At 49.2% G+C, this 22,437-nt stretch overlaps 2 protein-coding genes across 2 annotated transcripts; one reads left to right on the forward strand and one right to left on the reverse strand.

The window, feature by feature from the left end:
• Positions 1-1,807: 1,807 nt before the first annotated feature.
• On the reverse strand, positions 1,808-7,251 carry LOC144124349 (thyrotropin-releasing hormone-degrading ectoenzyme-like). Its single transcript, XM_077656981.1, has 2 exons — positions 5,155-7,251; positions 1,808-2,150 (listed from the first exon to the last, which is right to left on the reverse strand). Exons 1-2 carry the CDS (start codon positions 7,206-7,208, stop codon positions 1,808-1,810), a joined length of 2,397 nt encoding a protein of 798 aa, XP_077513107.1. The 5' UTR covers positions 7,209-7,251.
• A 9-nt stretch (positions 7,252-7,260) lies between these two features.
• Positions 7,261-9,745, forward strand: LOC144125905 (aminopeptidase Q-like). The gene has a single exon (XM_077659710.1). The coding sequence runs from the start codon at positions 7,509-7,511 to the stop codon at positions 9,690-9,692; it is 2,184 nt and encodes a 727-aa protein (XP_077515836.1). The 5' UTR covers positions 7,261-7,508; the 3' UTR covers positions 9,693-9,745.
• The last annotated feature ends 12,692 nt before the right edge of the window (positions 9,746-22,437 follow it).

A 22,437-nucleotide genomic window follows, 5' to 3' on the forward strand; every position in this document is an offset into this window, starting at 1 on the left:
GCGGCCGGGATCGTCTTTCGGATCAGCAGCCGAGCGGCATCGCGGCGGCTAGTATTCAGAGCTATAAATCCTTTCATTGCCCGCGCCTTCGTTCGAGCATTTATAGTGATTTTGATTTTGATGCAAACTGTGCTCGTAGTCTGTTCCAAAGCCAGCTCGTCTCCGCGCCACGAAACTGGCCTCTGAACCGATGCCTGGGCCAGCTAATCTGTTAGCTTTGAATTGCAGCTGCACAAGTCACTATACTCGTTCCAACTATCGTTATCTCGCGCAAACATATAGAATCATGCAAAAAAAAAAAGAAAACCCAAGCAATTTTTCGCATGGGTCCGTCTTTATCCCATTCGATAGAATGCACATATGTAACAAAGAGCCGCTGCTGGTGTCTCATGCGACGCGCTAGAGTAAATTAGCGGTAATCGTAACTGTTAGTGGCGAAGTGTCGCAATTTCGCGTCGTCCAAACCCGCGCGCTGTTATGACGTCAGCGTCACGTGGTGCATGGCTGGTGTGCGCGCCGCCACCGAATCGATCGCTTCCGTGACAGACGGGTCGCCCGAAGCCGTGGATGACGTTGGCGGGTCAATGAATTAAATACTTTAGGGCACGGTATCAGCGGGTGTCACGTCCCCCCTCTCATCTGATAACGACAAGCAGTACGAGTCGCACGCCATGGAGCGGAGCGGAAGCGTCCTGAAGTTTGAGCTCGCGATGCCGAGGAAATGAGACACCGGAGCTGGGATCAGGAAGCGCGCACAATCCGCGCCGGACGCAAGAGACAGGTGAACCACGATGGGCGCTACTCCGACGCTTGAGCCCGAGTTCAACGCCAGCCCTTTCGGCTTATTTGCGTGTTCACTCAGTGACAGACTTTCAAAGACTCTGCGAGTTTCAATCTCATCTGTTCACTTAAGCGTTTCATTCATCAGTAAAATCGTACGGCGGCGGCGCTACAGCTATCGCCGAAAGATGTTGCGCGGAAGTTTTTGTTTGGAGCTGTCCTCGGTGACTAAGATGAGAGTGATTACCCATTGGCATCCACCCAAGCGCAGCCATGCAGCTACAAAGCATATATAGAGCTGTTAAAGAAAAATAAAAGTCGATTTGATCGTCGTTTTCTACAATATATAGCTTTGAGATTCCTCTACCCAGTCTGACTCCAGCGAAGCGTTCGCGGTCACATCTTTTATTTCGTGAGAACAGAATTTTCATTTTTCACTGTTTTCGCGTAACAATAACGTTCCAACGACGTCATAGTTCCGTTTACACAATAGCCAACTTTCGATTGGAATACACTGCACGCATTGTTAAACTCCCCCGTTTTCGTGCTCAGCATATTCAAGTTTCAATAAAACGGAGAGTTGAGCTAGTTGGTACATACTGCTGGGAATAACAGCGCGTAGACGAGGGACAAGAAAGAACCTGTCGTCTTCTTCTTTCTTGTCCCTCGTCTACGCGCTGTTATTCCCAGCAATATTCAAGTTTACGTGCTGCTGCGAAGAAAAAAAAAAGGAAATGAAGTGCGCCAATCTTTTGGAGATTGCTTTTAATTCCTCACAGTATGGGAATATGAATGTTTCGGTTAATGTGACAGAACTGGCGTGCACCATTGCAGGGTAAATTGCGTCGTGTACACATGTGAAACATGCACATGCGTCAGTCATCGTATGTTTATCTATTTAGTATGTATTAGCATATTGCGATGCTCAAAGGGGTATTATTTCGTTGGTCTTGAACCAGCTATAAATCGAAGCCCTCCAGAACGACGCGCAAAAAAAAAAAAATGGGAGCAGTGCCTTCGATTCAGTTCAAGCACGCTCAAGGGAGGCACCATCGTCCTCCCTTTGGTAAGGATTGTGACGGTGTATCAAGAACAAGGCGGGACACTTGTCGTTTCCGAACTGGCAGCAGTACTGTAGCACGTCGTACTTGAAATCGCTGCGGGCGAGAGGCATCGCCGGCTCGCTCGCGGTCGACCCGAGGTCCGACACGATCCCCTTGCAGATGCGCCGATTCAGTGCCGACCACGCGGTGCGGTTCACGACGGCGGAGCGCGGCAGGGCTCGCGCCAGCCGCACGAAGTGCGTCCACGGCAACGTCTCGCGCTCCCGCTCCAAGTAGGCCAACGACGCGAAGAACATGTCGAAAGTCCTGCGGAGAGACCCCAGTTTGCAAGAATTGTCAAACGAATTGTCAGAGAAGTAAAGACGACGCTAAACGCAGGAAGAAAACTTTATTTGAATGTAGTGACGTTATATGACCTATGTCGCGGACTCTTGTGCTGCAGTTTTCAGTCGATATATAGCCGCAATGCTTGTACAAGTACACAAGCTATATCATCATCATCATCATCATCAATCTGATTACTCCTGCTGCAGGACAGAGGCACCTCCCATATCCCTCCAGTTAACCCAGTCCCGTGCCAGCCACGGTCACCTTATCCTCGCAGACTTCTTAATCTCATCCGCCCACCTAACTTATGCGGCCCCCTGCTATGTTTTCCTTCTCTTGGAATCCACTCCGTTACCCTTAGCGACCAGCGGTTGTCTTGCCTCCGCAATACATGCCCCGCCCAAGCCCATTTCTTCCTCTTGATTTCGACTATAGGATCTCATTAGCAGCGTTTGTTCTCTGACCCACTCTGCCCTCTTTCTGTCCCTTAACGTTACACCTATCATTTTCCCTTCCATAGATAGCTGCGTTGTCCTCAATTTAAGTTGAACCCTTTTCGTTAGCCTCCACGTTTATGCCCCATAGGTGAGTACTGGTAAGATACAGCTGTCAATATATTTTTCTCTTGAGGGATATTGGTAAACTGCCATCCGTGATCCGAGAGTACCTGCCTAATGTGCTCCACCCCATTCTTATTCTTCTAGTTATTTCACTTTCGTGGTCCGGATCTGCGGTCATATTCCTGTCCTAAGTAGGCGTATTCCCTAACCACTTCCAGCGTCCCGCTGGTAATCGTAAATTGCTGTTCCCTTCCGGGACTGTTGAATATTACTTTAGTTTTTTGCATATTACTTGTTTGATCCACTGTTCTGCTCTGCCTGTCTAAGTCATTCATCATGCTTTGCAATCCATCTTCTGAGAGACTTAGCAAGGCTGCGTCATCAGGAAATAGCAAATTTTTAAGGTATTCTCTATTAACTCTTATCCCCAACTGTTCCCAATCCAGGTCTCTGAATACCTGCTGTAAGCAAGCGGTGAATAACATTGGAGATAGTATTTTCCTTCCTGACAACCATCGTTATTGGAATTTTACTACTGTCTTAATGTAGAAATATGGTGGCTGTGCAGCTGTTATAGATATATTCCAGCACTTTTACATAAGGCTCTTCTACACCCTCATTCCGTAACGCCTACATGACTGCTGATGTTGGAACTGAGTCAAATGCGTTCTCGTAATCTATGAAGGCTATGTATTTTAGAGTACCTCTTAAGAAACCCTTCACGCTCCACAAGGCGCAGACTAGAGTCTGCGCCTTGTGGAGCGGTCAGCAGTCGCTGCCGACGATCAAGTGAATTTTGTCACTTTACGTAACAAGGCGCCAAGCGCGGAGAAATATGAGGGCCCTAAATTTTCGCGGTGTTTCCTGCATGCCTCGTGAAAGGCGAACGGCTCGTGCATGTCCAGAGAAGGAACATTACAGTGTCAGTATTGCGTTTCTATGCAACGGCCCTAGAGGTTTCTCATGAGGTTGTGTTGTATGCATGCCTTGCATGTGGGGCGTATAGTTTAAGCGTTATTCTTGTTATCCTTGCACTGTACATACAGTTGCCCACAAAAGTTGTCAGACCACGCAACTTTCAAAAAAAAAAAGCTGATTAATTGGAAGTCCCAGCACGCAGCCACAAATTTAAGTGTGCGTCGAACTTCCCTGTGCGGTCTGCAAAACGCTTCCCCCAGTTCGTGGAGGAATTTCACGCACGCTCATGCAAGGGAGAATTTCGGGCTTTTCATTGTTTCAATGTTCCGTATGTGGGAACCTGCACATGAGCAGGAACCAATCTACAAAGCGCTGTAGCTGTGTGCTACAGAAAAAATCCTTTTGGCGCACGGTGTTCGGATTTTTATCTTACGTATATCTATATCGCTTGAATTCAAGCATGGTTTCTGAAACCGAGCATCAGTTAAGAAATTTCTACTCGTTTGTTTTGTTTCGTAGAGGGCCGCTGGAGCCTTCTATGACAAGCGTGCTCACCTGTGCGCATAGATGCGGGTCCAGCCTCTTGCCGATTTTTTTATTGTTTGCTTGTGTTCAGAGAACTGACGGAAAGACGTTAAACGCGAAGAAAAAAATGAACGTCCTGTACTTTAAGCGACGTTTACGAGAGATCGATTGTATAGCTCCTATCGCCAGCTATATTGAGCTACAAACTTTTTGCGCCACTGCTATGCTTTGCTGCTGAACACGAGTTGTTAGTTCGATACCGGCTCTCAGTAGCCTCACTGCGATGGAGGCGAAATGCAAAATGCGTTCGACTGAGGCTTGCGTTATAGGTGGTGTAAGTAAAATCAGATCCCTCTATGCAATACGACGCGTCTCATAGACATGCTGGTGTGGCTTTGACTCCGTTATGCTGTTTATTATTTTACTTGTGCTGCATGACGAACACACATTGTCAAAATTAAAGAGCTCAAAAGGTTTCTTTCTGGGTCATGCTGTGTGGCTCGTTATGCATGACCACTCTTCCAAATTTCTAGAGGAGAGGGGACCTCTCGCCCTTGCCCCTTCGTAACTTAAAAACTACACGGATGCAGGAAGGGGCCCAATACGTGGTTTAGAAGCGAAGACCTTAAATGGGCTCTAAACTTTTGACAAAGGCTGTACATCAAGCATTAACAGATTACAGCAACGTCTGCTGGCTGTGGCTATAAGGCAGGTGACCGTCCTTGAAGGACTATAGAAACCTAATTTTAGTTGCGTGTTTTCTTCTTTCAAATGATGCGTTAGATATTAGAACACATGGATCACCGCGGTGTATTCACCAGCGACCGTTAAATAATTTATAATTGGATTTCTTCTTGACGCTGTGTCGCTTTCGGGTTCATCAACCTAACGCGGTGAACTATGTAAGAAAACACGCGAGCAGAAATTGGGTGTCTGTATAGTCCTTTAAGAGTTTAGATATAGGAGGAGAGTATACTTGCCTGTAACCGGCGAGGGCCAAGTGGAACAGGTTGTCGATAATCTGCGCCCTGTTCGCCACGGGGATGACTGAGCTGTCGTTCTGCAGCTGGCGGATGAGGTGGCTCCAGTTGGAGTCCTCGTAGTCGACCCGGTAAAGACCCTCGTTGCCCACGTTCAGCAGCACCCAGTCGTCGAAGTGGGCGTTAGGAGCCTTCAGCGTCACCTCGGGAGTCAGCATCCACACTACGGCCGTCACGTCCACATCTTGTGGCTCGCTGGCGTACGCCAGCGTGATGGGAACTGGCCAGACAGTTGCTGGTGATGTCCGCTGCCGATCGCCCCTGCCTGCACGGCCTCTCGGTTCTCTGCAGCCCAGTGCACAGAACGGCTCCTGCACAACGTGCACTGTCTCGGCGTCCTGTCGAACCACCGTGAGGAGTGGGTAGCCCTCCTGACTCCTCCAGAGGGACGAGTAGTTTGCTAGATCTTCTACCGAACTCGAAGCCTTCAAACTCTCCCAGAAGTCATCTTCCACAACAACGTTGCGTTCGGACTTCTTGAGAAAATTGGTGGTTGCCGCCTTGAAGCTGTCTTGGCCGACAGCAGAACGGAACATGGCCAGGAGTGAGACGGCGCTGACAGGTAACTTGTAGTCGTACAGTACTTTCTCATGCGTCGGGCCCAGATCGACGATGGACAGCGCGACGAATCGGTACAAGTGAAGGATGTCGTCCAGTAGCCATTGGGGCTTGGCCAGCTTGAGAACTTTGATGGCGTAAAGGACGGCTAAACCATTGTCTAACCGTTGGCTTGCTGTAATCAAGCTTCCAAACCATGTGCTAAGGAGCTCTATGGTCAAACGTAGGTAAGGTCGGCCGAGGCTCGTGTGCAACCTTCCTCCGGCCGCTTCCTTGAATGTGCCGGACCTTACGACGACGAGCTTCCACGTGGAGTAGCATGCGCGGGGGAATCTATGGAGGGCCAAAATGTCGAGCGCCTTGTTGGGAAAAGATATCCCAGTGGCCTCCGCCGCCAGCTCGACAACGTTAGTGCAGAACGCAAGCAGGTGTTGAAGCCGCGCCATGTTGACAGCGTGGACGTGCAGCGTCGTGAAACCGTCGGTTGCCTTTGGCAAGTTAGTAACAGCCACGGTAACCTGGTCGAGTGTGATCGGCGCTGTCCTTTCGAAGACACTGTACGTTTGCCCATCCTGCCCTTGGACGTCTTTCAGCCGATCCCAGCTGGAGAGAACCACGGTGCTCGCGTTGGTCTTGAGCACAGACAGGCTGAAGCTGGGCCTGAGGTTAGTGCTCTGCACAGTAGGGAAGAAGGCGGCCACGTGCGGGTGATCGACGTAAGATGTCACTGTCGTGTACGAGTCTGCCACTTCTCGATACATTCCAGGCGGCCACCTGCGGTGGTCACCGCTGTGAATTCCCCCAGTGAAGAGCGCCGAAACAAGATAGTCTGCCGGAGGCTCCATGCTCCAGCTGAGCTTGAACGTGACGAAAGGGGCTTGCCAGCCGGCCAGTACGGCAGCGCCAGAGCCACTGGCATAGCCCACGCGTCGTCTCACGCTTACCTCGCTGACGTTGAGGTTCCTCGAGAGAAAGGTAATGAACTGGTTGGCGCGGTGGCACGTCACGTGCACAGTCAGGTTGCCGGAGAAGGAGGCAGACAAGTCGGTCTCGAGGCGTATGTCGTAGTGGTGAGCAGTCAGGTCTAGCTTCGAGGCACGGGCATGTGCGGGTGGTGTCTGTGACGATGCTTTCATGCGGACCAGCACGTGGAGGCATAAGAACACCACGAAAGCCGTTGAGGTAGCGACGCCTATGAGGCTCAAGGCACAGGGGAAAAGGAAGTCGGCACTAAGCGAGCAGAAATGGCGACGACGTAAGCAACGGGAGTCGTACTGCGTGCAGGAACCTAACGTCTGACACAGTTGCTCCCCCGTGGACTCCTCGCTTGTGCCATTTGGAAGGAGAGCCGCGGTCTTCAGCGGTTCCAGCATAACGCGGGCTTCGCGGTTTTTTGGTTGCGCCCTCAGAAGGAATGGCTGCTCGGCTAAGGGCATCAAATGCTTCTTCTTTATCCTCTGTCAGCTATTCGGCCCGTGCTCTCGCGGACGTCACGACAGTGGACCTGTTGGGGCTCTGGAGAAAAAAAAACAGGAACCAGAATACGACAAAGGCAGAAAGGTTCACGGAATTGATATACTAACCGACACAGTATACAAACAGGAGAATATTATCGTGACTTTGGTACTTCGATAAACCGGCTAATACTAGCGTGGTGGTTATTTGTGTTAGAAGTCGATAACGGTGATGCAAATTTCCCCGATATTGAAGAGTAGCGGAAAGAAGAAGCCAAGGATATGACGGCCGACGATGGTGAGCGGAGTTCGCAGATGAACTTGTCTGGCAGCAAGCGAACGACGTGCAGAGGCTACGTGTGGACCGCCATCAAATGCACTGCTTGTACTATAGTTATGCCGTTGGCTCTCTTCGCTATCATCCTTTTGGCCTTTCCTATCCGTTCCAGGGCAGTAAGCGGAAGGTTGCGGGGCTACCCGGTGCCCTTGAACGAAGATTTGTCCGTGCACCCGGTTCATTACGATCTACATATCACGCCAAATTTCGTCCAGCAGATGTTTGTTGGAGAAGTGAACGTGGTGCTGGAGTGCACGCATGACACGTCCCTGATAACTATGCATTCGGGGGACCTGTATATCAAGAGGGCCTCTCTGCACGACGCAAGTGGTAGCAACATTGACGTAGCATTCGCCGTGAACGAGGACTCCGAGCTGCTAGAATTCAGAATTGTCTACGGGTACATCCAGTCTGGGAGCACCTACAACCTTACAGTGGCCTTTAGCGGCATAATGAGGCAGGACGAGCATCACTTGCTGTTCATGGACAGCTATCCGGACGCTGGCGACCCGACCAGTACAGTGACGGCGTGGACATTCGCCAAGCTTGGAAGCGCTCGCAAACTGTTTCCATGTTTCGATCGAGCCACTGAAAGAAGCACTTTCGATGTGAACGTCATTCGGCCCCGTTCGTTCGTCGCTATTTCTTCCGCAGACGCGATCGGTTGCAACGACACTGCAGGTGGTGACCGGGTTCTCTGCGTATTTCAGAGAACTGACAGCATTTCGCCGGACCAGCTGGCTTTGGTGGTGACCAACCTTAGCAGCTTCACGCAAGGCAGGGTCAGCGTCTGGTCACCTGGATTCGCAGGGATCGCAGAACTTGCAAACCGGATCGTGCATGTCTCCGAGAAAGAGCTGGGAGTCGAGTTCCCGTGCAAGACGCTTCACCTCGTGGTCCTCAGAGCACTGAACGAAATTGTTTCACCCAAATGGTGTGTAGTGCTGCTTGACGTCAAGCAGCGGATATGCTCGCTCACTCATGGATATCTCAACATGAGAAACAACTGCATCGTTTCGCTTGCCCGTCACGTGGTATCCATATGGTTCGATGCCTTTATCGTTATGGCGGATGACGACCGCTGGCTCTCGGCCACGTTCTCTGTTTATTACGTGTACAAGGTTTTGAGCGTCCTCTATCCGACGTGGGGCATCGAAGACCTTGTAGCATACCATGTGATGAGTTCCAAGCGCTTCTACCTGGAACCGATGCCCATAAAGCACAGGCCCCAATCTCAGAAGCTCCCTTTTCACGTGAACCCCACCATCTTGAAAGCCTTTGGAGTGCTGCGCATGTACGAGCATATGCTTCCGTCCACGAGCTTTTCTGGCTGCCTCACTCAATTTTTCAGGAACTTCGCGCACAAGACGGCAAACATTGAAGACGTCCTGACGGCCATTGATCCTTCCCATCTTCTATGGAAGAACTTGTCAACTTGGATTTCGGAGCCCTCGTACCCGCTCGTTACATCTCGACGTGGGAACGCGACATCTCTGACGATGCAGCAGGACAGGTTCCGGGACCTGTATAACGTTTCCTACCCCTCTACACACGCCCTCCCTGTGACGGTTGCGGCCCAGAACGACCTTGAGCAGGAGCCCTTCTTTGTAGCCTGGTTGACTGCTCCATCCCAGGAGTTCCAGGTCCCTGCTACCGCTCCCGGGGACTGGATTCTTCTTAACGCCGATGGCATCGGCTACTTTCGTGTCCTGTACAATCCCGTAGACTCGTCACTTCTCACGGAGCAGCTTAGCAAAAACCACAATGTGTTTACTCCCGTTCAAAGAGCCGTGCTCCTGGACGACCTCTTCTACGCGGCGCTGAGCGTACGCATTTCGTCAAATCACTTTGCCGAAGCAATTAAGTACGTGCAGTCAGAGGACGCTTGGCTGCCACTAATGACGTACCTCGAACTGGCTGCTAACATTCCTTACCAGTGGCAAGTTGGTTGGAAGGCCAACAACGTGCTCGACTGGAGGCGCTACAACGAGAAGCTTTGCTCTCAAACTTTTCGAGGCGTGGAGAGTCTAAACTATGGGTTCGCGAAAGTTCTTTTGCACGAACTTTTGCTCAAGCACTGCTGCACTTTCGTTAAGTTTTGGTGTCATCAGCAAGCAACTCACTACTGAGCAGGTGTAGCGACAGATCCGCCACTTTGTTATAACGCGAGATGTGGTTTATAAGCGGCCTTTGAAAGTAGGATATCATAGCTGTGCAAAGTAGTGATTGATAGGAATCGTGTATGTGGTTGTTTCGGCGAGTTTCATGCATGTCGAATTTCTTTTCGATGCCACTGCGAATGCAGGTTATTTGTCATATGCCAGTTGCCATAGCCTTCATTAGAGAAATAATTAAAGGTTGTGCACACTTGCAGACTGCTTCTGCATCAAAATAATCATGCGCGTAGCACGCGCATATTGTTTATCAGAAGACTGCAAAGCAAGCTACAACAAGGCGCAATAGCGATTTGTGTTGTCCATTTTTAGCCGATATGCCCCTGCACAGGATGCGGGCTCCTGTCTTACTAATTTTTTGTTGTTTTCATGAGGTGAAAATCACGAACATTAACGAAAGGCAAAACTCGAGAAGATGCAGGCAAAGAAGGCCGCAAACGGTATTTCATTGACTTTCACTTTGTCCTGACTGAACGCTGTTTTCGTTGTTTGCAGCTACCACCACATCCTAGTCCGTTTTTCAACTCACGACCTGTCTTACGCTGTCCATCCTCTTGCTGGGCTGTGCAGCCTTGAAGTCCGTTCTTCCAACGCATTACCAGTAAACACGGATAGAAAAAAAGAAGGAAACGTAGAAAGATAATTGCAGACCAAGTAGTCATGGCCGTGACATCGCTTTCATAGCGCTGCCATGTGCGTCTGTTTGCTGTGTTGCTGTCACATTTTCACAATTTTTTTTTTATTTTGCGGCGTCGGATGTCAAAGCTTGCTGCACGGAGATCGCGTCGTACGTTTGAAATGATGCCATCATCTCGTGACTCGTGGAGCTACGGCGGTTGGTGTGATAGTGCTTTGCTGATATTGACGGTACGCAGCCTGGGAGTCGGTGCAGATTTCCGTGACGTTGGGAACTTGGGTATCATGTATGAGCGGCAAGGCGATGGTCGCGCCCTCAGCCTCCATCAAATCACCACTCATTACAAAAACAGCCGCTTCACTCTCCCACCACCCCCCCGTACACTACATTAAAAAAAATTGGAGGGGACACTTGAGCTTCGCATTATAGTGTATGACGCGATAGCTTAATGGGTTAATGCTCATATATGCAAGAATGGTTATTCCCTACTTAACATTCATATATCCCTGGGAGTCCTCATACCACTCCTGGCGCACTAGTTCAGCGGTTAAGAGATGCGCCACTGCCCTGTGGCGAACTTGAGCGACCCAGGTTGCTCTTGCCGAGCAACCTCTAGCGACCAATTGTTAACTGTCACCTGCCATGGTGCGCAGTTTGCTCACAATCCGGTGGGAAGGTTGGGATGTCGTCACAAGGACACGTGATCTAGGTGGCCCACCTGTCTCCTATAGGTTGCTTCTCGGGATTTTTCAGGGATTTTTTTTATCACGGTCAACGACGCCGACGGCGACGCCGAATTTTCTGCGACACGAGCTCCTTGACGCTGTCGCGTTGTTACAGTTCGGTCTGGCGGCCACTGCGGACAAACTACAACATCTCAACTTACCTCCTTCATCTCTGCCACCGTACCTTGATCCTCCCACTCTGCTCAACATGTGAGACGGCCAAGGACATCCTCATACACTACCTGTGGGAATGCCCCCAACCCGTGGCAGTTCCCCCCATAGCTAACCCATCCCCCTCCTCATTAGGGGCCGCTCTGCGAGTTGCTCAACCAGAATAGGCCGCGTGACATCTTAATCGACTTAATCGTCGAACACGTACAGGTGGGAACAAAAGTCTTTAGGACGTGTGAGCCGCAGATGAAGGCGATAGCTCTGTTATAGCCTTCGGATCGAGACCTCACTTGTGGAGGTGAACATCAAACGTTTTTTAATCTATGGTGCTGAAATTATATAATCACTCAAAAACATGCGCCTGTGGGTCTAAATCGCTTTTCGGGTGTCCTGGAGACTTTTATCCCCGATAGTACATCACTTGTCACATTCCCTATTCCACATCCTCCTATAACTGAAGCTGAAACTTTGTTGGCACTACGGGATCACCGCTTCAGCTTTTTTTCTTTTCAATCCAGCGCCAACTGTGTCATATTCTGAGGCGTCACTGGGATTCTTGTGCTGCCTACACGAGATACGCATCCGCCTACCGTGCTGATTAAAAAAAAATGGCAGTGGCTTAGCTCGGCTATGCCAGGATACACGTAGCGAGCGGTACGTTTCCCTGGATGAGCTTGTTGTGGTCGCTGTATGTTTAGCAATGAGAGACATTGGGCTCCATCTCGGCGGCTATGCGCCGTCTATTACGCTCGGCAGTCTGGCATCCCTGTTTGGCAAGCCGTTTCTCTCTGTGTTCGGGCGTCTCCGTTACTCTCTTCGCCTTCTTACACTCATTCTCTCTTTGTTGAGTACCCAAGTGCCAGGCGACAATCTCAGGATCGGAAATGAAATGAAATGAAAAACTTTATTGTATTAGGGTTATTTTTCGCAGCGTAGGTGGAGCCCTCAGTCCAGGGCCCCAGCGGCCTTTGCAGTCTTGCAGCCCTGTCGATCAGCTTGAGCTGCTCTTCAGGCTTCGAGCTGGACAGCGCAGCCTCCCACTGCTCCGGTGTATGTGTGTTGTTTATCGGCGCTACTGCATTTTCTGACAGGCCCATGTAACGTGGTAAAGCGTTGCGTGTTCACCGCATAGCGGGCATTTGTTTTCATAAGTGGATGGATAGATTTTGCTGAGTAAACTCAGATTGGGGTATGTATTAGTCTGTAGTTGTCTCCAGGCAACCGACTGCTGTTTACTAAGGTCTTTGTGGGGAGGCGGGTAGGTCCTCCGGAGGGCTCGTTGATGTTCTAAGATGGCTCCATACCGTCTAGTGACTGCGTCCAGTTCCCCTTCGGTGCGCGCCTCCCGGTTGGCGTATGCTCGGGCATTGGCGTCCGCACATTGGTTCCCTTTGACAGCCTCATGGCCTGGTGTCCACGTGATGAAGCATCTCGTAAAAGTGATTGTCCTCGCCTTGAGTATGTGAATGGCTGCAGTGGATATGCGTCCACTGCTGTATCTTCTGCACGCCTCTTGCGAGTCTGTAATGATGTGTGCATGGGGCTCGTCACTCTGCTGGGTGATGGCGAGTGCAATTGCTGCTTCCTCAGCCTCGAGTATGTTGTTGGTTTTTATCGAAGCGCAGTTGATTTCCCTGAGCTGGTGATCCACCACGCTGGCTACCGAGCCATATCGGTGTCTGTATGTTGTTGCGTCAACATATAATACGTCTTTTGACCCGGCGAAGCTTCTTTCATGGAATTCAGATCTTGCCTTTCTTCTCGCCTTATGTATATCTGGATGCATGTTTTTTGGAATCGGACTGATCTCAATGATCCTCCTGATTTCATTTGGAACGCTCGCTGTGCTATTGATTTCTTTCAAAGCGTCCCTCATGCCCAGCAACCGCAGCGTGTTTCTGCCTGTTGCGGACAGCATCAGTCTTGTTTTCTGCGCGATAAGGTGGGCCTCGATATGTTCTTGTACTGTGTTGTTTATGCCCAGTTTAAGGAATTTCTCCGTCGAAGTGCTGACCGGCAGTCCGAGAGCACATTTGTATGCTTTTCTAAGAATTGCCTCCAACTGCTCCTTTTCTTGCTCAAGCGGTGTTTGGTAGGGGACGCCGTATAAGATCCTACTGACCACGAGGGCCTGTACTAGCCTACATGTGTCTTCCTCCTTCATACCTCTTCTTCTGTTGGAAATTCTTGCAATCATCCTGGTGATCTGTGCTGTGGTATTTGCTAGCTGTCTGATCGTGTGATCAATACGACGGTTGCTTTGGACCCACATGCCGAGGATCCTAACTTTCGATACTTCTGGAACCTTCGTTTCACCTATGTAGATATCTATGGAGTTTTGCAGATCATACCCTTGTCTGTAGACTCTGAACACCTCGGATTTTTCAGGGGAGCATGCAAGTCCACAGTGTCGGGCGTATGCGTTGACCGTGTCTGCCGCTCGCTGAAGAAGCTCTTGTTTTTCGCCTAAGGATCGGAAGAGTTAATCTCGGATCGGAAGAGTTAACCGCCGTTTAGCAGCGGCTGGACTCTCCTTCTCTGCATCCATGTCAAACGTTGTTACACAGCCGCCCATTACATCTCCGCCTTTTATACGCAATGCTGCGCATGCGACGCGCGGTTCGGATGATAGAGCGGCGTACGGCGAGGCGGCGACTTAGCGCACGCCGCACCTGCTGCTCCTCTTCGGTTGCCATGGTAACGGCGCATGCGCACAACTGGTCTCTCCCGGCCACCGCGAAATGCTCGACTGGTAGCCCAGTGTAGCTCTCGCTACAAAACGGCGCATGTCTATATTTGCCGAGAGCTGCAGCATGGGCTGCAGATTGGTTCTGCGGCTGGCTGGCTGTTGCGACGTGCGTGTTGGAACGCCCACACGCGCGAAGAATGCTACATGCCGCGCTTTTATGGCGCCGCACGGCTGTGGCCTAAAATGCGCGTGTTTAATTAAGTATGTTGGAAACAGGGGCACCTGTAGCAGGCGTTGATAACAGCGCTTCTCGAAAGGGTATACATTGTCACAGCTCATAAAAAGGTTATAAATTGCCTTATTTTGAAGCTTTGCTTCCCTATTACCTTAAAGGTGACACGCATACTCTGGAGTTCCTCTAAGTGCGCTGCCAAATCCACAGTATGTTTAGATTTGCTTGCGAGGCGCTAATATCTAGACAAATGAACACTATTATCTCTGAAGCTTGATTTTACTCGGTATTTGTGTCAAACATATTAATTTTCGGCAGTCAAGAACGCAGCATTTGGAAGGATGTCTCTGTGAGTGCGATTTTAATTTAATGACGAATGACTTATTCGTTCTAGATTATTATTATCAGGCACGGCTTGTTGCCAGTTCTCATGAAGTTGATTCGGTTGGCGACAGCTCCCATACACCCATCACTTGCCCTGTAGTGCTCCTCCTTCAAGCCCGGCCAAATTTTCCGAACTACCCAAGCACATCTTTTTTTTTTTTATCAAAACGTAAGAGTACAATCAGGGGACATGTAGGCTCCAAACAAATGAACTTAGACTCTGGCGCTCCTCAAAAAGTGCTGAACGTTCCAAAGAATATTGCATGTACCCCTAGCAAGTGCGCAGCAGGCTATATATAGTGCATTATGACATCCTACTAAAAATAACTGGGGCCTAATTTTAGTGGACTTTGTTGAAGACGGGCCACCATGGATCACATATGCTGCATCGTTATAAAAATATGTTCCAATGTTTCCGGGTGCCCTGTCCAGCTTTCTCCTGGATGAAGCGAACCAACCGAAGCAAAAACGGAAGCACACGGTTTCCACAGTTGCCGACATAATTGACCTGCAGAATCTTGCGATAACATCGTAGACGAACTGTGATCGTCTAGGCTGCGCTGTAGCTTTCGCTGTTGCAACCGATGAATTAAACTTGGTTTGCGCCAGAGGCCATAATTTTAAAGCAGGTACCAGAGAGGAAACCAACTCGCCCATCTGTATTTCTATTACGCGATAGCATAAGAGCCCTATGTCCCCTCACCCATCGCTGGTGCCGCACTTCGCCACTTGCAAGGTGGTAAGTGGCAGCTTAGCAAGTGACGCTGCCTCCTGCCATGGTTGGCAGGTTGCAGAGTGGAGAGAGGGAGATCACCCTCTCCACTTGTATGGTATGTGTAGTCGCGCATGGCAGATCACAACGTGGTCCTTATGCTATCGCACTGTCACAACTGATGGCAATTACGTGTCCTCCTAGTTTTTTTTGTCCAATGAAAGTGGTGGACAACAAAATGAGCTCGGAATATATCATCCACGGCACTGCGCTACCCAGAGGCCAAACGCAGGGATGCTGTACGCTTATTTGCGCTGCCTTTTTTTTTTTCTACTCAATGCCGTCCCGCGGCTTTACAGCCCGCTACGTATTTTCACGCTTTCTAGTGCTGCAGCAATTGAGGGGGGCCCTTTGTAAGAGCTCTCTCATGAGCAGCAGAAGCGGAGACACAGCAAGAGTGAGCACACTTGCGTCGCTGTTTACCCACTGGCTTCTCTAGGTTCATTAAAAATAAAGTTGCTCTATCTCTCTAGGTTCATTAGCTCCGTAAAAAGGCTGTTGCTGTTTGTCTTACGGCCAAGCCACTCAGTTTCACGTAAGAATAATGAAAAGCACGCCCCCTCTCGTTTTCCTTGTAAACAGGACCAAATTACGGGTGATTTTCTGCTTCTCAAAACGATGTCTTGCATGCCTAGGTGCTCGTCAGAAAGTGCGAGAACACCCAGAGGACGGGCAGCTTCAGAGGCGGGCTGTCCGCATTCGAACATAAGTCGGCCAAAAGTCGAGCAAATTCGATCTTCACCTTTTACCGTCGACATTCTTCAAAAGTACGGAAAGCTGGGCAAGTTGGTTACTACTATCCATGGTAAAACAGCGCGAAAAAACACGAGGAGGGAATAAACACGACGACACGAGCGCTCGTGTCGTCGTGTTTGTTCCGTCCTCGTGTTTTTCCGCGCTGTTTTACAATGGACATTTTTTAAGAGTCGTACATTTAGGAAACTATAGTTAACACACGCAAATAAGTTAACTCTGTCGAAGACTCCTCGGGCTTATCTTCTAAGGCCGCTTCGCTAGGGTTCTCGCAGGACCCTCATCGACAAGGCTCGGTGACAAATTCTGACCAACATCACGTGATTCCGCATCCGTTGCGTGTGCAGTCTTCATCGCCTGAGGCCATCATACTGCCGCTTTTTTGACAAGTATAGTGATGGGGTCCTATGCTGTTAAAAAATTGATTGACGCTATAATTCGAAGATATCTGCGTTTGTGCTGGAAAGAAATATAGCACGTTTTTGTTCAAAATTCTTCAGGCCGCATAGTACTCTTTTGAACACTTACGGCACGCCTGAAGGCGAAAGGGTGTTACAAGGTGAGTGAGAGCACCTTAACTTAATTATTTAATAATGCAGTACTAACTAGCCCTGCGACGTACTTTACTGAAGTATATTACGCGACAGCGTATACAGCTAGTTCGGTCGAAAAGCCGTCAGTGGAGTAGTAGTAGTAGTAGTAGTAGTAGTAGTAGTAGTAGAAATAATAATAATAATTGTTTTTCGGGAAAGGAAATGGCGCAGTATCTGTCTCATATGTCGTTGGACACCTGAACCGCGCCGTAAGGAAGGGATAAAGGAGGGAGTGAAAGACGAAAGGAAGAAAGAGGTGACATAGTGGAGGGCTCCAGAATAATTTCGACCACCTGGGGATCTTTAACGTGCACTGACATCGCACAGCACACGGGTGCCTTAGCGTTTTGCCTCCATAAAAACACAGCCGCCGCGGTTGGGTTCGAGCCAGGGAACTCCGGATCAGTAGCCGAGCGCCCTAACCACTGAGCCACCGCGGCAGGTTAGTAGTGGTAGTAGTAGTAGCAATATTAGTATTAGTAGTAGTAGTAGTTGTTGTAGTTTTTATAGTACAGCGAGCCCTCATTTTTGTGTGCCTCCTCCCTTTTTCTTTTCCAACTTTCTGTTGCGGCACAGGTCGGGGGCTATTTATTTTATGCTTGTTTTGAGCATTATGAAAACAATAACAGCAAAAAGTAACGGAGTCAACAGAGGCAGGCAGCAAGACAGGCGACAACACACAGCACCACACCACATTATAGTGCATACTACCGTGTCGGGTAATGTATATTACTTTTTTACGCGCGTGCTTTAATCATTACTTTCTCCATCTTAGGTCGTTATTTCGAACTTGTAGCTTATGGGTTAATTAGCTACACCAAAGCTCGTTTCACTTCGCTTGATTTTTGTCGTGGAAGTCTGGCGCGAAATGAGGTCAGTCTTTTTTTTTTCTTTCGGATCGAACGATTGAAAAAAACAACAACATATAGCTAATTAAGCAAGTAGGTCACTGTTGCCACCCAGATCTTTAAACAAGAAATTAAAGGGATTGATAAGAGAAATTCTGGAGGGTGATCTGTCCCGATTTGCTACCTCCCCGACCGTTTATTTATCTTTTGTCGGTTGCTTTATTTTCTTCTTCACAACCGTGTTTTTCGTCACTGGTTATAACGAAGACAAGTTGTTTGTATCTCTAGCCAAACATGCCGGCTTACTGTATGCCGCGGTGGCCCGGGAAGAGTTACGTTAAAAACGCTATGTCGAAAGTTCAATACCTGGACATGCCAGCTACATATCGACAAAGGCATAAAGCAAAGCTATTCGTGTACTGAAATTAGTGCGCGCATCGAAGGTGTACTTTCCAGCGTCGCGCTATAAAAACTGGAGCTTTGTTGGGTTACGTGGTGTTGACGGCAGTCCAGTAGCCAAACAAGACAGCAAAAGGCTCCCGAACCAAACTCTTTATTTGGCTGACGCTCCCGCAAAGAACCCAACAACTCGGTGGTTTTCGAGAAAAAGAATCACCGCCACTCTCCGCCGTGCTTACGTTAAAGCTGGCAAAGAACCTTTGAGATAAATGGTTCCAAAGGCAACTACCACAATCTCGAACAGTGTTAATAATAATAATAATAATTGGTTTTTAGTGGAAAGGAAATGGCGCAGTATCTGTCTCATATATCGTTGGACACCTGAACCGCGCCGTAAGGGAAGGGATAAAGGAGGGAGTGAAAGAAGAGAGGAACAAATAGGTCCGTAGTGGAGGGCTCCGGAATAATTTCGACCACCTGGGGATCTTTAACGTGCACTGACATCGCACAGCACACGTGTTGAAATTGCATATGGCTGCAATCATTCGATATAGACCTTCCGTGGCGCATCTCGTGTAACAAATGGATAAAGATGCTCACCAGCCTCTTTTAGCATCAACAAACATTGCAAACCCTCGCGGCACTATTATAGCCCCCCCCCCCCCCCCTCCAAGGCGCGAGCGCAGTGCAGGTTTGTGACGCAAAAATAAGTACGCAATTAAAACAAGTGAGTTTATTAGCAGTGAAACGTATGCTATGTTCCCTCGTTTCCATTCCGGCACTCAGAAAACAAAAAAAATACATAGAAATTCACTTCTGGAGCGCCTATGCCAGCTGGCAATAAAAGGAACGCTGTTGCTCAGGCAGAAAATTTGTTGTTGCTCAGGCAGACGCGATATTCAGAGTATATTCGCGTGATCTTTGCTGTAATTTTAATTTCTTCAACATCCGCGGGTTTAGAAGGAAACACCAGCAAAAACTTTCTTCGAAGCTCCGCAGCCCACACCTCGGCAGTGGAGCAGGTCGAGTAATGTCCCCGCTCCTAATTAATACTAAGCGCCTCGCGAAAAGCGGCAGTTTGCAGAGCCGTAGATTTTACTTAGGCCGGGTGCCAGCGCTGTGCTCTAAGGCTCCCCGCGGTTCTAATTAACATTCGCCCCAGCAAAAAAGCAGTACGTCCCGTAAGGCACAGCGGGGAGCCTGCATTGCAGCTTACGGCTTGGCTAGGCTGTGACTTGGCGAGGGGGCAGAGAGTTATCGGCACCTTTAGTTTCGCAAAAGTTGTGGCATAGTTACGCGGGGTTTCTGTTGTAGCCCGAACACAACATGGAGGCACTTGAACACGGGCTGTTGCTTCAGGCATTCATGCAAACATTGTGAGGGGGAACACGTTATCGCTTGGCGATGAACGCCGACAACTTCTGTGGCTGTTTTGCAAATGTGCCTCTCATTTTAAAGAATGCTCAGTGGGCGCTGTGCTCTTCGGCTTGCACCGCTGCCTTGGCTTCTACAGCAGACGAAGCACCCCAACGGGATTTGCCTCCAATCATTAGAACTGACAAAGACGCGTGTCCACGGCCCGCATCGGCACGTGCTCACGTGCTTCCTTTTATGTACCTGTAACTTTAATGAAAGCTCTGTCTTCCCGACTAATTATTGTCAGTCATATAATTTTCAATATTCTTGCCATAATCATCGTACAGACTTATGCCCGTAGAACAGATATTCATTTTAGCCATGGGACATGTCGCTGCCTTCATGCATGCCTTTCCAGTTCAATTTTTCAAAGAACAGCGCATGTCGAATATGTTTTCCGATGAGCGCATGCCTAAGCAACTGCTGCGGTATGTTTTATAGTTAATGCGTCAACGACTCTGCGCGATTTTCTGTAAGAACGAGTCGGAAAATTGAGCTTAGTTACACAGCGCTACTGGAGCAGCTAGCTGCGTAGAGTATATGTGCGACCCGAACTATTGCGGATGATTAGTCGCGAGACTGTCCGGCCCTGCAACGCGCATGCTGGGCTCAGCGTTTTCATCAATTACGAGAAGGCGGAGACGCTTGGCTAAATTCGAAGGAAACGCTAGTTCAGTTCAGTTCAGAATAACTTTATTGTTTCAACCGGCTCCCATGCCTGCCCTCTCCGGCACGGCACGGCACGCAGACCTCCGGGAGAGGAGTAGGGGGTTTATTTACTACTAGAATAACACTTAAATTTAAGTCATGCTGCAGCTGCCAGTTGGGTCAGTTCCTTTTGCACCCTGGAAAACGCTAGTTTGCCAGAGCTTGCATCGAAGCTGGTTTGGAAATGTGAAGGTTTGGGTACGTTTTCTTGGAGTCGTGGGAACAGCAGGTCAGGTCAGTTATTCCTGTCTACCTTGCTTGCAAGTTGCAATTTTAAAGCGAAAGCTTTACTATTCCCCTCCGTAGCTTCTTCGCCGTGTGCGTGAATTTGACCTTGAACCAAGGAGAAACTACGTGAAAGCTATGACGTCACTCAACCACCGCAGCCGCCGCCGCCGAAACGGAGCGCTCGCCTGTTTCCATAGGCCGCCTTTGTTCATGGTGTTCATTGGCGTTGGCAACGTTCTAGACGCCGATGGTTTTGAGGAAATGAAGGGAGCATAACTGGCTCCATGGGTCAGTGGACGCCTCAGTCGCGCTTTGAAATACGTGCCGGTGGCGAGAGAAAGATGTGGCCTGCATGCATTAGCGCTGACAACGTTGTGGCAGACACGCGGCACTGCAGCAGTAAGCCGGAGCATTCATTGGGTGGCCAGCCTCTCGCGATCAACCATTAATTTAACTGCCACCTGCGAGGGTGGCATGGTGGAGCGCTGCCTGTCGTGTGCGGAACGCACTCGACGTTACAGACGCAAAGCCGCGACTACTTGCCCGATACACCACAGCTTTCGCTCTCTAACCAGGTTCAGGTGGTGGTGGTAGTGGTTTTATTAAAAATAATAGTAAAAAGGAAGGAAAAGATTTTTGCTAGCCCCGGCATCTGCCATCGATACTGAGGCACCTGAGCTGGGGCAGCGGAAATAAAGGACAGCAGGCAGAATGGAGAAATGAAATGAAAGAGGTGAGGGGACAGGAATAGAGGACAGGTTCAGCAGTAGTTAAACCGCAGCTAATTTTTCTTAAATATTTCGCACACCTAGCTGCTTGGTTGATGTTCGGTAAGCCTCGAGAGAGGTACTCAAAAAAATAAAATGTGTCAAAGAGGGGAATGGAGCCGCGGAAACTTCTGTTTAGAAGTCAGACTCAATTTCGAATACCTTGGGCGGACTTTACAATGGACGGAGGGAATCCGTATGCGAGCAATTTTTCACGGGAAAACCTTACATTTTTTAGGCGGAGAGCGTCTAATAAATGCGTTGTGCAAACAGAGAACCGCTGTGAAATAGGGCTGCGAATAAGAATTGTTCACAAATCCCCCGCTGTCAAGTACCCATGGTGCAAGATGAAATAATGCAGGCGCTCTGTTGTTCCGCAGTCGCGACACTTCAAGCCGCAGTGTCTTGCGCGTGCGCAGCGCACACTCTACGGCAATGCGGAGCAGGCATTGCGGAGCAGGCAACTTCTCTTGTGTCACTAAATACACGTGCAAAAGTTTTGTCTTAGACGCCGCTGTCGGAGGTCATGTGGATGATAATTCAGGATGCATTTGGCGGCTACCAAAGAGACAGCGTTTTCTCCCCCTTTCTTCCTCGTTTGAGCCTCTACTTCGCTATCTATACTTCTACTTCATCAAGAACGAGGGGCTTGTTCCTGCGCGTTGAACTTGGTTCCACTTCGCCGTTCATCCCGTTAATCTGACACACTGCCTTTATAAAAATGTCTTTTTCCTGCAAGATTTAATGTTCGTGGACTGTGGTTCCAGTTCTGCATGAATAAAATTTCGGTCACCTTGTACTATGAAGCTTTGTTTTCTCTTTGGACCAGATACTTATAGTCTGGCGTAATTTAAAGGTGATCGTTTCAGGCTTGACCTGCCCAGGGTCCTAACGCTGTTTAATTTTCTATGAAGGCTGAACGACCTCAGCTAGCCGCTTTGGTTTTTCGGCATACACAATCGTTTAAGCTGCAAAGTAAGTGACCGTCATCCTAGGAAACGTTAGACATCGATAACCTTTTGATCTAATCAGACTGTCCACTCGTCGATGGACTGCCAGACGCTGATTTATCTGTGACGCTAATAAAACTTACAAAAATGTGCTTGGGTTCGAACCCGGCCGCGGCGGCCGAGTTTCGATGGAGGCGAAACGCAAAGGCGCCCGTGTGCTGTGCGATGTCAGTGCACGTTAAAGATCTCCAGGTGGTCGAAATAATTCCGGAGCCCTCCACTACGGCACCTCTTTCTTCCTTTCTTCTCTTAGTACCTCCTTTATCCCTTCCCATGCGGCGCGGTTCAGGTGTCCATCGAGATGTGAGACAGATACTGAGCCATTTCCTTTCCTCAGAAACCAATTTATGAGACACGAAAGCTGTGCA

This window comes from Amblyomma americanum, chromosome 3 (genome assembly GCF_052857255.1).
Source record: "Amblyomma americanum isolate KBUSLIRL-KWMA chromosome 3, ASM5285725v1, whole genome shotgun sequence".
NCBI classification, from domain to species: domain Eukaryota; kingdom Metazoa; phylum Arthropoda; class Arachnida; order Ixodida; family Ixodidae; genus Amblyomma; species Amblyomma americanum.